The sequence below is a fragment of the Formica exsecta genome, unplaced genomic scaffold (genome assembly GCF_003651465.1).
Source record: "Formica exsecta isolate Colony F162 unplaced genomic scaffold, ASM365146v1 scaffold13, whole genome shotgun sequence".
Classification (NCBI taxonomy): Eukaryota; Metazoa; Arthropoda; class Insecta; order Hymenoptera; family Formicidae; genus Formica; species Formica exsecta.
The window spans coordinates 450,143-467,920 of NW_021848632.1; the positions used below are offsets into that span (position 1 = coordinate 450,143).

Genomic DNA, 17,778 nt, shown 5'->3' on the forward strand with positions numbered 1-17,778 from the left:
AATCCTCTATTGTGATTAGCTAATCGTAAGTTTGTTCGTTTTGCCCGTACTTCCCTAGAATAGGGTAGGATTTCCGAACGCACTCCCGCCAAAATCAGTCAAAAGAAATATAGAACACACCTAACTTTTCCTCTTCTACGGTACGTTCAGAAACAGCACCCGAGCATCCTTCTATCTTTGTTCAACTTTTAGTAAATACAAAGATAGAACGACGCTCGTGTGCACACGGGTGATGTTTCCGAACGCAGCTGTACGCAGTATTTGTGATTTGTGACTGTTGGGTGTTTGGCGCGTTTATCCAGTTTATGACATCATCGAATATCTCTTCAAAAGTCTGTGAAAGTAGTATTCTTCTTCCACACACACACACACACATAAATAAATATTATTACATCGTTTATTATCTCTCAAGAAATATAAAGGGAACACCGATTATTTATAATCGTATAAACGAGTAATTAGTATATATATCGTAATTTATTCGACAAAGAAACTCGTTGAATCACGTTGAATTAAGATAACATTGATAGCATCGTCGATAAGAACGTACTTGCGTATTTGTACGTTATAAATTAATGATTTGATTATATGAGGCAAGATGTCGAAAATACGCCGGCTATCGATTCGCGGCATTCGTAATTTCGGTGATGACAACGAGGACTCGTTAATACGTTTTTCCTGTCCGTTAACGCTCATTTTGGGACCGAATGGCACGGGGAAAACGACGATAATTGAAGCATTGAAATATGCCACGACCGGTGTATTTCCACCGGGCTCTGATAAAGGAAGATCTTTCATACATGATCCCATGCTGGCAACAACCGGCTCGGTATGACAGCAATAATTTATATTAATTTATTATAATTTTATATTGTGCGTATATTAATAATTTCTTTTTTTATATCATGTAAGTAAAATCAAAATCATTATAATTCTATAGTATAATCAATATCTGCAAAATATCAGTCTTTTTAAAGGGCCAAATTATAGGATGGGTATATATTTATAAAAAGACTGATTTTGCAAAGAGTTTACAACATGCAGGCACATATATGTTATTTATAATTGCCTGATCTATTACCCTTCCACCTTTTCAATATTTATGTTTTTATAATTGTCACAAGTTTTTTTTTTTTATTTTAATTTTTAAAAACTTTAACGTATACAACAAGATAAAAATGAATATTGTTAATAATAATTTTTGCTTTTTATGTACTATATTTGTTGTTACAGGTAAGAGGTGTTGTCAAAGCTGAGATAATTGATTCCATGGGTAATACTTATACAGTATCAAGAACAATTGAGTCATTGAAAGCAGTAAAAAAATTTAAGACTCTTGACAGTACTGTAACCAGAGTAAGCAAGGATAAAAGGGATGTGAGTGTGTATAATATTTTCTTTCTTTCTTTTTTTTTTGTATCTCTTAATTGTTTAATTTATTCAATTGTTTATTCTGATTATTTTGATTTTCTGGTATAGAAAGCATCAATAACCAATCGATGCGCTGATGTTGATGCAGAACTTAGTGTAGCATTAGGTGTTTCAAAGTCGATTCTAAATTATGTCATATTTTGTCATCAAGATGAATTTAATTGGCCATTTGACCAAGGAAAAGATTTAAAAGACAGATTCGATGAAATATTTGATAGTACTAAATTCAATAAAGCTTTAGACACTATCTCCAAACTTTATAAAGAGTTACAAGGGGATATTCGTACTCTAAATGCAGAGAAAAAGACTTTCAAAGTACTTGTGTCTGCAGTAGAAGATAAAGAGACTAAACTCGAGGAACATAAGAAGAGATTGAATACCACAAAGGAAAAAATTAATGATATCGATAAACAGCTTACACCTTTAAAACAGAAGATCGAAGAGGTGCAACAATCTCATTCCGAATACAAAAATATTCAGGCTGAAGAAGGTAAACCGAGTAAGATTTCACAAAAGTATTAAATAGATAAAGAAGAAATTATTACTATTTTTAGAGAAAAAGAAAATGGAATATGATGTGAATAAGGAACGATACCAAAAATTGAAAGAAACAATAAAGAATATCTTTGAAGGAACAACAGAGGAATTAAATGCGCGCATAGAATCATATGATACTATATTAAAAGAAAAAAATAATGAAATAGCAGAGGTATAAATATAAATATTATATATAATAATTACATTAGCTCATCTATGCATTACATATTGATTTGCTGGTTTTAGAATGAGAATGAAATCAAAGGAATTTCTGAGAAAGAGGCTAGGATCTCGAAAATCTTAGCAATACGAAGGGAAACTGTAGGTACATTTAAACAGCAAGTAAAAGATCAGGAGAAAAGAATAATTCGCCGTAATCAATTATTAAATGACGCATTACAAGCATGGGATTTTGATACAGTGCAAGAAGATGTAACTGAAATAGGTATAAAAAGAAAAAACTTTAGGAGTAACCAGTTTCATACAATTTTTTTCAATATTAAATATTTTTTTATTGCTAAAATGACGCAAAAATTCTATATACAGAGGTAAAGGCTCTTACAAAAAGATTGGAACAAAAAATGCGGGCGTTGGAACGAGAAGTAGAAGAAAATAGACTAGCCATGCAAAAAAAGGAAAGAGAATCGCAAAAGGAAGTTGATTTGCTGCGTAGCAATTATTCAAAGATAGAATCAGAAAAGATTCTCAAAGAGAAGGAAATAACAGAGATAAGAGATGAAATTGCCACCATTCGAAACCAGATAGCGCAGGTTAATGTATTTTCATTAAGGATTATATTTTTATGATAGAAATATCCAGTTTATAATAAAGCAATTATTTTAATTTTTCTAATGTAGATTGGTGCAGCAGGAAATAAATTAAAGTCAATCGAACAAAAACTTCAAGCGGCAAAACAAAAAACTGATGAACTTAACAATGCATTAGATGTTGATACTATTAAAGTTGATATCGAAAATAAAGTAAAATCTAGAGATAAGATTGAAGCAAGTTTAAGTGCGATTGATGACGAGATATCTTCTTTACATAAATTAAGCTCGTTAAAAACAGAATTCGATTTGAAAAGGTCGGTATTGCAAGCTAAAGAAGAAGAATTGGAAAATTTAAGGAGAAAACATGAAGATAGCATCAAAACATTGTTAAATATTCATGAATTACAACAGACGAAATTGAAAACTACTTTGGAACATGTTCACCAGCAATTGGTATGTGATTAATTTTTCATTTATGTATATTCACATGCTTGTAAAATTTCATTAATTATGAACTTCAGGAAAATGAAACAAGTTCTTTGACACGAGAGATTCAAACACAAGAACGTAAAACTACCGCTTTTCAAACAACATTACAATACATAGAGTCAGACATTGGGAAAAAGAGGCTAGAGCTACATCGTAAGAATGTTTTATTTTTTCTAAAGTTCTATATATAATCTTTAAAATATTATTTTACATAGTTTTTATTTTTTTTTATTTTGTGTCTTTTTATTTTTCTAGGTGATAAAGAGAAAATATCTACAGTGTGTGATTACAAAGAGTTTGATGAGACTTTGTTAATGCAATCAAAAATAGTAAAGGATCTTCAGGACAAGCGAGGAATTTATGCTTATCAAGCCACAGCCTACAAAGAATATATTAAAAAGTTATCTATAAAAGATCCTTGCTGCCCCTTGTGTCACAGAAATTTTCAGAAACAAGATAAAGTTGCAGATTTAATAAAAGAAATGGAAAACGATATAATTAGTAATCAACCTCATCGTTTAAAAATGTGTGAAGAGGAATTAAAAATACAACAAGAAAAATACGATAATATGTTGCAATTGAAACCTATTGTTGAAAAAGTCATTCAATGTGAAGAGAACGATTTGAAAAAATTAGAGTGAGTGAATTTTATTGTGTGTATATTATACTACTATTACTATTGATATTATTTAGGACTTAAGACTTGTTGCTTTTACTCTATACTATTATATGAATGTATTAAACTTTTAATACATTTAATATTAATAATTTTAATTTTTTCTTTTAATTAGAGAGAGATTAGAGAAAACCAAGAATAGTGTAAAGTTGTCCAAAACAGCTATTAAAGATCTAGAAGTGTCAAAGGCAGAACCTGAAAAGAAGTTATCACTATATAAAGATATGATCGGTGATATCAAATTTTGGGATCGATGCATAGATGAAATACAGCAATTAAAGAAAACTGTTGGTAACTTGGAAACTCAAATGGCCAATGCTGGTAAAATGATTGACAATCACAATAATTTATGATTATTAATTAGAGTTTTTCTTTTCCCTTTTTAATATGTGATACATTATATATTTTCATAGGAGTTAAAACCAAAAAAACTATAGAAGAGCTGCAGGTGCAGCGAGAATCCTTGAAAACATCTTTTAGGGAAACTCGTAATCATATTGAAGCATTGCAACTCAGATTGAATAAGCATAACGAAAGACTGCATGAGGCTAGAGAGACATATAACAAGTTACACGAGGAACAATTAAAAATACATTCGGATATGCAGAAATTGAAACATTTAAAAGATAAGCAGGAGGATTTGTATACAAGAGAAGTTACTGTGGGGGAGAAAGTGGAGAAACTGCGAGAAGATTTGGCAAATGCTGAAAATCAACTGGATTCTGGAGCTCAGCAGTTGGAAAAGATGAAGGTTTGTAATTTATAATTAAATAATTATAATTAATGGGGATGTAAGAAGAGTGCTACATAAAGTGAAGGCAAAAAGGTTCTGAGACATTCTTTTGCAGCTAAAAAACTGGCAAAAGCAAGAAGCTGATAGAAAATTGATGATGGAAAGTGTTAAACGTTTATCCGACTTGCATAAGATAATAGACGAAGTCGATTCATTTATTAGCAGCGACGTACCTAGGAAACTCGCGAGCTATGAGAGTGAGATAGAGACTTATCAACAGTCACTAATGGAACTTATGAACAAGAAAAAGGACATTGAGCAAGCGATAAATAAGTTGAAGGAGGACGTTGCTTCTGAAGAAATTGGAAAGAGAGAGTTACATGATAATATAATGTTACGCAAAACTAAGGATATGATAGAGGCTTTGAAGGAACAATATCAGAAATTGAACGAAAAACTGAAAAATATGAATTACAATGAGCTGACGAAGAAATGGGACCAGTTAGAAAACGAAAAACAGGCATTATTTCGTCAAGTAAATATAGTTATATCGTAACTTGTCCATATGATTTATACATATATATTTACTTACAATTAATTTCATTGTATACATTTTATTTAATAATTTGTTTAGAGAAACGTAGCACTGGGAAATCAGGAGGAGTTGGAAAGAGTAATTCAACAGTACATGCAGGAATTGCGAAAAGAGGAATATCGATTAGCTCGTCGAAATTATACTAACAAGAGTATTGAATTAACAGTGAAGTATTATAGATATTATCAAATTAGTACACATTTATATTGCAATAGAGTATTATTTGGCTTTTATATTTATTTATTAGGTTCAGGAAGACTCCATAGCCAATTTGAAAGCTTACAGTAAAATATTGGATACCGCCATGATCGAGTACCACGAGGAACGCATGTCGACAGTCAATAAGATAATGAAGAAGCTATGGAAACATGTTTACAAGGGTACAGATACTAGTAGCATAGAGATTTGTACAGAACCTACGGAAGTAAATGCGGTTAGCAATAGAAGAAGCTACAATTACAAACTAATTCAAACTAAGCATGGCTGTAAGATGGATATGAAAGGACGTTGTAGCGCTGGACAGAAAGTAATTAGTATTAATAGTGTTGGCAAATAATTCACGCGTAATCGTAAAACGCGCTATATCTATTTGAGATATACAATTCTTTTTACAGGTATTGGCATCCATAATTATAAGACTCGCTTTGGCAGAAACATTCTGCAAGGATTGCGGTATTCTCGCATTAGACGAACCAACGACAAATCTGGATGAAGAAAATGCTAACAGTCTAGCAGATACGCTAACTAAGTACATATTTTTTTATGCGAGTCATAATATTGCAATTTTAAACAATCATGTAAATAAAATTATAAGTTATATATGACGTAATGTGACGCGAAAAATATATATTGCAGAGTTGTTGAACTACGATCGAGATATCAAAAAAATTTCCAGCTGATTATTATCAGCCATGATGAAAAGTTCCTACAGAAGCTGGCTGATCTGAATAATCACAAGCAATTCCACGAGCTTTATCGCAAACAAAAGTACGTTCTATAAAAATACACTATTTTATGGTAAGATATTAGATTGTTGAAAATAATGAACTCTGATTCTTTCTTACAGTGGAATGAGTGCAGTGAAAATTTCCGACTTCAACGAACCTATGAGTTCTCTGGTGCAAATTAAGAGCGAGGACGAATCCGATGAAGAAGAAAGGCGTCCTAATCAGTTTCGGGATCCAACTAGTGGTTCATCTACAGATAGGTCAAATAAAAAGAGATACAATTGGGATGATTTCAATGAACATGATAGGCCACCGACTAAAAGGAGATACCATTTCGCCGAGTGAATCGTCTAAAATATATGTGCGCTAAGCTTATATATATTATTTATATATTCATTATATTTTTTCTAACATATAATATATATATATATGCATTTTTTTTGTACAAGATTTCTATAATTGTTTAAGTGTATTCTCGTAATATGTTGGTGCGTATTCTTTCAAAGAAAAGTTATTTAGATAAAAGTTACATATATATTATCCACTTCTGAAAATACCTCAAGTATGTGATAACTAAACGCGCGAAGATTATCTTGTACTTACTCCGAGAGGAGTATGGTAGAGTTGGTTATCAATAAATTTATTTTCAAACTTACGATATATCGAATTATGTATCACATATTTTATAGATGTATAGAACGCTTGTTTTAAATCATTCCTCTATCGTTTCTCAAATATCGAATATCATTTGATCATCTGCTAATATCTGGCAGCCTTCAAGTTTTTATATAAAAACTTTGATTTAAAAAATCTCAAAGATAAATGCCAGTACTTACCGATACCGAGCATTTATCTTTTGTATTTCTTTCAAAATAGTGTATATAACTACAATCAAATAATTTAAATATTATCAGTATTTACAGAGATGTTAAATCTTACAAATGCAATTATACAGTGGCTATCTCGCGATTCGCCAATCGAGGCGAGAGAATCAATCGGGAAGTCAGCCGTGGGCGGGCATTCCAGCGGTATTGTCTCTCTCTCCGGTGAGTCTCGATGACCGCTATAGTTAGCGAGTTATCGCGAATCGAACGCCTGGAGGGAGTCGGCATCGTACGTAATAGGCTGCTGCTGCTGCTGCTGCTCGGGGAGCCGTAACGTCATAATAGGATAGTGATGTTAGTAATACCATCGCGCGGTACTGCCGCCCGCGACTGGAGGCAATCGGCCGGGCGATTGACTGGCCCGGCGCGGCATACTGAGTCTAACCAATTTGCATCGCATTGTGTACTCGTTACGCTTCCATCTGCGCCAGCGCACGCACGCATACCACGTCGAGGTGACGGCGACGGCAGCGTTGTTTTTAACCGTCTCGACATCCTAGACGATGCGACGCGTCTCTATTAACATCTTTAATATACGAATAAAATATTTACATTTTTGATGATTATTTTTAATTATTTCTCTATTTTTCTCGTAATATTTTCATTACTTATAACTATAATTCTTTTCGAATATAAATTTAAAACGATTATACCAAAGATTGTTAAATCTGTAACATTATATAAAAAAATAAAAAGTATTGTCCGGGTTCTTTTTGTAAATCTGCATCGCTTCAGTTAGGAGTTACAGAAGAGGCGGAAGAAAGAGAAGATGTTTTATTTCCGTATAAGTAAAATTCTGTATATAAAGTAAAAATTGACTTGAAATTGATCTAATCAGAATGGAGTACATCGTGTATTTAAATTAATGCATAAGGGTTGCGTTTCGGTGCGCGGTAACGATTGTCGGGGGTGAAACGGCATCGCCGTCGCGCTGAGCATCCCGACGGCGAAACCGACCGCCGTTTCAGCAATCAGCGTCCTGGGAGAGCCGTGGAAACCGCGGAAACCCCCAACTCTATTATCGTTTCTGGCGTCGTTATCGTTATTAGCCGCTCCATCGCCCGGCCATCGTCACGCTACACCGGAGAGAGCGAAACTCTATCCGCGCACAGTTACCCAAGGCCTGGCGCGTGCTCGCCGTGAGGCCCCGGAGGCCCGTCAATCGATAATTTTATAGAGAAATACTTTGGAGTTTGAAAAACGCTGTATTTGTCAGAAATTTTTTTTTAATATCTTTATCCGAGATCGAAAGAGGAAAATATTTTTCTGACTGCTCTATTCTATTTTTATAATCGCAATTTTTAATTATCAGTGATTTACTAAAATAAAAGAGTTGAATAAGTCGAAGACAATTAATACTGAAGTAAAATCAATGAATGCGTTTTGCAGTTCTTTATACATCACTTTGTTCGATTAATTTCACGCATCTTTAATGATTCGGTTCAATGCAATTTGCTATTTTAAATATCGTCGAAATTCTTTAATTGTTCTCCGTCTTATCATTTCTTTTTCGCGAATCATACATTATTTTTCGCGATACGCGCCTTCGATGCGATTATATGCTCGAAGCTTTAATCGAAGCTCGGGATAAATTCAATGACAATTGATTGATCGCGTTTTGTTGTGCTATCGATGCGATGTGATTCGCGGTTGGGCTATCTCGAGCAATTGGAGAATAGAAACGGAGCGAGAGAGAGAGAGAGAGAATCTCTCCCCTGACCTTCATCTCCGCGATCCGCTTTGATCTCTTTCTCGCTCCGATCCTTCGACGAGGAGGGGGATTTCCGCGTCCGCGCCCCCTCTTCAAAATATCAACTAAACGATAACCGTATTTATTATTCATTCGGCCGCCTCCCTTCTCGTACTGCGCGTCCCCAATTTTACAAAGTAGTTTTTCAAAGAATTCCGCGAGCGGCCTGCATCGCCCATGAGACAGCCAAGAATGTGTATGTGTGTGTGTGTGTGTATGGTAAAAAGTGCTCGTGGATCGGTGTTCTATCGCCCTCACCTCTTCGGAATTATCATATTTTTGATGCGTATCTTTAAAAATACGAGATAAAAATAATCTATCATAAATACAAGAGAGAGAAAGAAAGAGAGAGAGAGAGAGAGAGGGATGCATATAAAATATAACAATTATAAATTACACTTAAAATATTTAGGCCTATACCCTTAACAAATATGCGAGATTTATATTAAGATCACTAATAGGATCTTTAAGAAAAAATCTAGTTAGCTATTATTACTGTAGAATTTATTCACTTTTTACATAAAGTATAGATTTTTGATACATATTAATACAAGACTACTATATTTTCTAGACGTCTCACATGAAGAAACGGAAATTAATTGAAGGATTCGTCCGCAATAAATTTTTATCGTGGCGAAAAAGGGAAAGAAATACACAGAAATATATATACTGACGGGATCGAATCGAAGCGTACGCGCTATTTCGGCGGAAATCGAGTCTCAAACAATCCCCGACAGACAACAAGCAAAAAAGAAAGACATCCGACGGATCGGGTTATCGAGATTAACGCGAATGCATCGAACCCGTGAGCGGTTTCCTTCGTATCCTCCGAAGATCGAAAGCGAGCTCGTCCACACAATCCAACGATATCAATTACACTGCCCGACGTTGTGTTTCGACATCAGAGCGGATTAAACGCGCTCAGCGAACTTCGAGAATCTCCATTTAGATCTGATTCAAGATCACTTCAGCTTAAAATAAGTTTTGCGAAATACTTGTTTTGGCGATGATAATATATCTTATTGTTCGTTAGAGATTTCGATTTATTTTAGCGCATGAGAATTAAACTCAAAATATTGAACAAAGTTTGTTAGCGAATTAAAAGATAATTAATTTGAACTTTAATAAGATTAATATTAATTATTTATTTTAATTTTTTTATTTCTAATAAATTAATCTTATTAAAGTTCAAATTAATTATCTTATATATATGTGTGTGAAATTATATCTTACTTATTTAATTTCAGGAATTCTTAATAAAGTCGAATCAAATTGAATGAAGGAACGTAAAGCCAATATCGATGACATCTGCCTGGTTTTCCGATATATATATCTGCTCTTGACTCTTCATCCTTCACACGATCTTGGTACTCTTCGCGCGCGTTACATTCTCCCTGAGATCAGACGCCACTTTTCTTTTCCGTTTCCTACGCTCATTCTCCCGCCTATGACCAAGTCCCCGAGGATAAAGGGATCAGAGGAAAAAGGGGATATGGATTGACATTCGAATTCCGCCGGTAAAGGATCTCTTTTTCTCGTCCGGTCATTTTTCTTACCCTCATCACACTTCACGCGAGCCACCCCCGCGCCGGCGAATCCGGCTTGCGGTTTAACAAACTAGATTCATCAAATTCGACACCGATCGTCCATCCGTCGGTCGGTCGATTTTTCGTTCTGGATTTGGCGCGCATAAGGTTTCATACGACGCGATAAGAATTGAATATTAGTATCTTGTCAGCCCCGTATAATGCCGCGCCTATAATCTTTACGTTATAATACTTTTGATCACTTCCTAATTCATATTATTAATATCATATAAGTTTCGAATAATATATTATAAAGATTGAAAAAAAAGAAAAGAAAATTTTAAATCTTAAAAATATTACAATATTTATTAGCTTTGTTATATTAATTTTTTCAGACTCGATTCTTCTTCTATTTTTTGTAATTTTACACATAAAGTTTGATTTTATATAATATCAAAAAAAGAAATATACATAAAATTCATACATAACAGATGGAAACACATTTACGATAAAACTTAAAAAATTATATATATATATATATATGTATATAAAGAAAGAGACAGTATATATAACGATTAAAAGTGAATTCAAATAATTCTTCAAATATATACTTATAATGTGCACACATCTGAAAGGTTTTGTCTTATCTGTCATTCTTAAGAGTATTTATACACGCATCATTTTGTTACAACGTGCTGCATAAAAAGATATCAACTCAATTTTGATTCAATTATTGCATTTAATTTTTGCATCGCTTTTATATATCTGATTATCTCAGATTATACATATCTAGGACGGAGAAAAAACGAGGACATTGGTACGACACACTTCGAGCGAGCAACTCCCTCCACACGGTTGTTGGTATATTGACACGAGGAATACTGCGCTAAATCATCTGTCACCCCCAAGTTCACCCTCGTAGCATCATCCGGGAAACTCTGAAGTATCTAGCTGTCTATCTGCCGTCACTCACGAGAGCTTCTGCCGTGTTACGAGGCGACCCCTCCTGTGCTCTTCCTCCCTTAAAATAGGGTGTTTACACCTAATCGCATTTCAAGGGTCCAATTTATTAAAAAGACACCGTCCGACTTGACGAGCCGTTCTAATACTGACTTTTCCTTAATGTGTTTTGAACGCGTCAAAGTTCAAACCGACTTGGCGACGATGTCAAATAAACAGTTGCTTTAAAACGATCTATGTATCTCGTCGTCTCGTCGAAGTTGTAACGTCTCATATTACTTTTTTTCTTCGTTTTCTTCATAAAAGCGTTCGATGTAATTCAATTTGTTCGAAAAGATTAACAGGTAATCTGGACTTATCGGGTAACCTGAACCGCGCCAGTTCACGAGTTTTAGAACTTATTGAATTATTGGATATATTGTCAGGTCACACAAATTTATCAGGACACTCAAACACGATCATTAAAGCATAAAAAATTTAAAATTCAATATACGCAATATAAAAATTGCTTTTGCATAAATTTCCTAATTCGATCTTTAGAAAAAATCTCCAGAATAAAAATGCCGTCTCACTCGAAACTCTCAATCGTTTCAATCCTTTTTAAGACTTTTTGAATTTATCAATTAAAAAATGAATAATTTAATGTTTTTTTTTTTTCTTAAAAAAATTATATGTCATTCAAGGTACGTTCCCGATATTCTAGCAGTTTTCTATGTCGCTCTATTAAATCAAGTCTACATCCCAAGGAGATGACAAAGCGCTTGAGCATAGATCTTTTAGCGAAGATCGAGTTTACGCAAACAAGAATCCTCGCCTTCGCGATGCAGCTACGAAATCACGGGGTAAAAAAGATCGCGATTGGCAGAAACGAGCGGGTGGGTTGACCTAATAAGGGATTATTGCGCCTCCGCCTCTGAAAGGGACGAGACATCGGTGTCGTCGGAAGAAGAATGGAAAGAGCAACGACAAAGTAGACGTCGGAGGACCGAAAGTCTCGATGCGGCACGTTGCAGAATCGTTCGCAAAAGAATTTCATCCCCTTCTGCCCCGGGAGCCCTCTCCTTGTGGATGCGGCAGCTTTTACAGCGTCGGTGGGCACCACTACCACCATCACCGCCGCCGACGCTACCACCTTCTACTCTTCTTCGTTCTCTTCCTCTTCCGTCCCCGCCATCCCCCTGCGCTGTCCCCCTCCGTTCCTCGCAGGAGAAACATGGCTCCCAGGCAGGAGATCCGTCCGTCCACACCCTCGCTCCCGAACAACCCCCCCCCCCCGCGGCCCCGGCGTTTTCTCCGACACCACCCCGCCTGCCCCCGGAACACTTCCCTTCCCCCTCGCTCCTTTTTCCTCCCTCCCTCGGCGTCAGTTCCCCCCGTTGCATTTTAAATCAAAGCCTCGGAGGTAACGCAATCACCAGGCATCACGACGCTTCCACAATTTTCTACTTTAAGCTACTTTATGTATTAGTACCCCCGCCGTGTCTCTCCCCCCCCCCCCTCTATCCCCTGACTCGTGTATCTCGTCGACTGCGCGCAGCCCGCTACCCCGCTACGACAGTGCTCGTCACACCCTCCCCGTTTCGCAGCGTTGCTCTTCTGTCTCGGATCCTCTCGCGCCCTCTCCCGTTTCGTCATCCCGGCTACCGCCACCCATCTCCTTCTCCCTCCTCTAGCACACGAGCTGGTAACAAGGTTATTTTATTAAACGAACCTCCGCACCGCCCGCTCGCCAACATCGCCGGAATTCGAAACGCGCAGCAGCTCGTCTAACCGCGAACGAGAAACACCGTCGTCCTTGCAAACAAATTGGGAATGGGAGAAAGCGTTGCCTTGGAGGGTGTTAAGCAACGTGGATACTAAATAAGGTTGCAGAAAAGATAGGAGAGCAGAAAATCGATTTACCGAATCACTCCGCATACTTGCAGAGTGTTAAGCGAAATATCTAAATGTGTAATTGTAAAAAACATTAAGTTAAAAGAAGAATACAAAAATTTATTCATTGATATTAATCCATCCATTTTAAAAGAAATTTGTGACAAATCTGTCGGAAAAAAATTTTTCTGGAAAAGAATATCCGATCCACACTTTCAAATAAAGTTTATACGCGTTATTTGTTTTTTTTTTATTTATAACTTTATCTAAACAAAACAAAGTTTAAAAATTTACTAATTAGTTTCTTTATCTTTAAGTCTTCGCTCGCACGTAATATTGCGACGCTTTTGAAGAAAAATTGACTGCCAAATTCATCAAAAAGTACATCGTGGAAATTTAACGCGATAGAAGCGCGATGCTCTCTGTGTGTAAAAAAATTCGCGAGAATAGAATTTATCTCTCACCTAAACAAATATAACGTGTTTTTTTTCCCCGTCACCGGTATTTTTCTTTTTTCTCTTTTACAAGTCGTATCATTCCCTTCTCTGCAAGAGTTCTAGCCACGGTTCCAGCCGCCTGAAACGACGAAAACTCGCTTAATGCGTTTCGCGCGAAAACGCGCGATAGTCCTTTCATAGTCGCGTGAAAAAGTGCGGCCCGTCTAGTCACGATAAACGAGAGACGTACTGGGGCCGAGATAATATTTTTAGTATTCCGTTAGCCCTTTTTTCCCTATATTAAATCGACTGAACATCCGAGAATGATGTCCCAGGATGGTTACTTATAATAGGGATTGTACGTGTGTTCGCGGTATGCAGTTCGCAACGTGGCGCGGTGTAATCCAGTCACCACGTAACGTGATTATATTCCTAACTCGGTCTCTCGTTTTGTCTCTCTCTCTTTCTCTTTCGGTTTCTCTCTCCTTCGTTCGCTTTTTCAGAATCCCTGTTTCTCTTCTTCTTACAGTTCGTATTTTCATCTCCTATTGCTCTTGTAGCTGAAACTCGACCATCCTTGCAGGCCAAGTAGAGCCCGAACCAAATATAGTTATGTGACATTAATAACAATTCGGAGGAAATCTATGGTACACGGCTATCGTTATTTTTCACCGAATAGTGAAAATGTCTATTATCACTACCATTCGTAATGTGATAGTGACAAAATTAATAATTTGGAATTAATATTAAAGAACTCGATTAATATGTACATATATTGAAATATATATTGAAATGTACTAAAAATAACGATATATATATATCAGGTCTACCGGAAAGTTCTGTCCGTTTTTGGAATAAAACAAAATACAAATTTTTTATTACCGATATACATTTTTTAATCGCAGACAAATATAAATCATTTTAATATAAAACCGTTATTTTATTTAATATTTCATTATCCTTATGTTTTTTTTTCTAGAAAAAGATCGTTCCGCTACTTATGATGGAAAAATTTATCGTAATTTTCCATTAGCGCGTTAAATCTGTTTTTAAGCAGCCGTTCCTGTAATAATCTTTAAGTTTTAACTAATGGAGTAATTAATCATTCTTTTTTCAAAATTGTAATCTTAAAATTGTGTGCCGCATACCGCGTGAAGTGAAATGTTTCAAATTAAAAAAGAATAGAAAAAGCAAACTACTCAAACTTTTTAACTCGAAAAAAGCAATGGTATTCATTTGAAAAATGTAGGTAACATCAGAAGGCCGATAATTATTATCGATGCTTGCAGCGATTTGCCGTTAAGTGACAATCTTCATAAATTATCGAATCCAGAAAGCTCTGAAAAAGCGAGCTGCCAGTAGGATACAATAACGAGCGCGCTGATATCGGAACTAATGAAGAGACGGAAAAAACGATGAGAATATGAAGCTGGCGAAGATAGTTGTATGGGTAAACTGAAATTTCGGTGTGCATCATCTATATAAATAATCGTATATCAAACACATTGGCCGGTTGGATTTGTAAGCTATTAATCGCGCGATATTTTCCAATTTTTATTAATATATTCTAATATAATGTAATAATATATAAAATAAAATGTGATATTCTAAAAATTATATTTTCTTTTGGCTTTCAGCTTGAAATTTGAAAAAATCTACGAAAATAAAAAAACCTTATCAACTTTTTATTTTATATGTAACGTTAAGTTTCCCGTAGTCAGAGTTTGCAAGCGTAAAAGAAATCGTTCTGAGCCTAAATCCGTGCTGCTTGCATTTTGATTTCGCGGCATGTTAAAGGACGTCGTCGAGGGGATGACGAAGGACTCGCGGATGCGCGGAGAACGAGGAACCGCGGCTACAAGCGCTACTCCACGTAGGATCGTCATAGACTTCCCGAGGGGAAAGGGGTAAACGCGATTTACACCATGACGACTATCGTCTCTCTCTTTCTCTCTCTCTCTTCTCGTGCAAAGTGCTTGTGTGCGGAAGCGACAGGACGCAAAGAAGGAGGAGGAGGGCGAGTTGTTACGACACACTGGGAAACAGAAGACTCTGCGAGCGCGATATACGGGATGGCAAGGGGGGGGGGGCAGGAGAAGGAAAGCAGGGGATGTTTGTCGTACGCGTTATTTGGCCAATAAAACCACGTGGCGGCGCACAGTTCACCCCCGCGTCGCCGTTCGCGGATAGATGATCGTCGTCGGGGAGAGTGCGAGCTAGCCGCGAGGCGCGTACGCGGTGAGAAGGAAAGGGAGCGGAAAGCGTATACGTGAGAGAGATGGATAGAGGTGTATAGGCCACGCCTCGTGATACGCATTACGCACGCGCGGTTCCGCCTATCGCCGAGCACGCTTCCCGTCGTGACGGAACGGCGGCTACCGTCCGCGATTCCGCCGCGGCCGCGACACGTCGTCGTACGCGACACACTATCGGTTTAGAGGTCCTGTCGCCTTGCGGCTCGAGTGTCGGTATTCGGAGTAGGCAGATATAAAGATAAAAGAAGCGAGAGAGAGAGAGAGAGAAAGGAAAAAGAGAAGAGTTTCCCGTCTCGCAGGCCGCTGTGCTCGCCGCGTGCTCGCATCCACGAAAAACAACGAGATCAAATATCATGTGTGAAGCAGGTTGTTGTATTTGACTCGACTGATGTTTCGGGACTTTGAGTTTGGATTCAAGCTTTAACCGCGTGAATATTGAGCTGCTGTTTCGAAGAGGATTTCGTGGAGATTCAAGTCTCGCTTTATCTTAACCACAGGAATCGATCCGGAGGACTGTTCTGCACGCTATACGATGTCTATGTCACTGAGAAATTTCACCGTTTCCGTTTGATGTAAAAGTGCTACTTGAAGAGAGAGAATATTCTACAAGTGTCTTTGATTTCTATCGCACCTAACATTTGACTCGAGATTTGTACGATACCCGATCGTTTTCAAATCCGTCGCGCGACTGACACAGTTCTCCCTGTCATCGGTTAACAGCATTGGAATAGCGTGATCTTCAATTTAGGCGGATGTTAAATTCCAATTCGCGTGTGATTGCCGATTGATATAAAACGGAATTCTTGGCTGTTACTCGCAGAGAAGACCATCGTACTTCGCACGCGACGGATAGCTTTATTCTGGTCTCGCGGTTCAGAATTTCTCAACATCAACAGTTCTCATGAATTTCATAACACGCGCGTGATCGTACAATCGCTTTGGATTGATAAGAATGTGCTAAACTCGCTCTCCTCGTTATTAATATCGAGATCCATCGGATTAACGCGATAGTTTACAAGTCGAACTTGGAGGACCGGAACGACATTCCGGAAACACGCATGCGGAGTTAAGGACAAAGTTAGAAGCAACGGTTTACGAGGTCGAGGAAAGTGTGGCGGGAAGTGTGGTGGGATCGATATCATCGATCGGAGATCGAACGAGCACACTCAGGAACGTCCGTCGATCAGCTGATATTCGCGAAGAGAAGAGGCCCGCGGCAGTGCGGAGGAGATCGGGAAGGTGTTGTTCAGCCACGAGTCCAGGATTCTCACCCCCGGAGGCGGTGCCATCTCGCCGGGGGGCGCGGGGCCACCCGCGAGCCCATCGCCGGGACATTATCATCCCCCTGCGCATAGTCCGCCCCTGGTCAAGGTAATTTGATCCATCTCATATTTTAATTGAAAGTGTTCTTCTTTCAAAATATATTCCTCGGTTTTTCAAATAAAACTGACTTTTCGATATGCTAATATAGGAAGTCGATTGAAGACGTTTTTTTGTGTATATATATGTGCGTGTATATGTATATATACACATAAAATAATTAAAATCATTATCTATTTATTATCAATTAATTATCTAATTATTATTAATTTATTATCAATTTATTATTAATTTATTATTAATATATCAATACGTTATTATAACGAGATAGACATTTTGATTTGATAATTATAATAAATTTGGCAATATCTAACTTTTTTTATCGATGGATAATTGATTAATGTTTATTCTTACAATAGTAATTTGTAGCTTTTCTGCCCAAAATATGTTTTCTACTACGAACAGTGATGTTCAGCTATGATTCTGCGGTTTTTTATAAGAGAAAGATAAAAATATTATAATTTAATATTCTTTCAATCTAATAATTTTCTATGATAAAGTAATATAGCAAAAGTTGTCTTTTTTTTTTATATAAG

The 17,778-nt window shown here is 36.8% G+C and overlaps 2 protein-coding genes across 2 annotated transcripts in view; one reads left to right on the plus strand and one right to left on the minus strand.

Moving 5' to 3' along the window:
• LOC115245771 overlaps nucleotides 1–17,778 on the minus strand; it is an 83,314-nt gene that overhangs the window by 9,818 nt on the left and 55,718 nt on the right. The window lies entirely within an intron of this gene.
• LOC115245769 (DNA repair protein RAD50) lies at nucleotides 233–6,833 on the plus strand. The gene is made up of 17 exons (XM_029824241.1): nucleotides 233–829; nucleotides 1,234–1,377; nucleotides 1,480–1,921; nucleotides 1,986–2,140; nucleotides 2,215–2,413; nucleotides 2,515–2,738; nucleotides 2,826–3,191; nucleotides 3,260–3,380; nucleotides 3,483–3,864; nucleotides 4,019–4,224; nucleotides 4,317–4,654; nucleotides 4,752–5,171; nucleotides 5,271–5,396; nucleotides 5,479–5,757; nucleotides 5,846–5,979; nucleotides 6,087–6,218; nucleotides 6,298–6,833. The coding sequence occupies exons 1-17, from the start codon at nucleotides 599–601 to the stop codon at nucleotides 6,521–6,523; spliced, it is 4,125 nt and encodes a 1,374-aa protein (XP_029680101.1). The 5' UTR covers nucleotides 233–598; the 3' UTR covers nucleotides 6,524–6,833.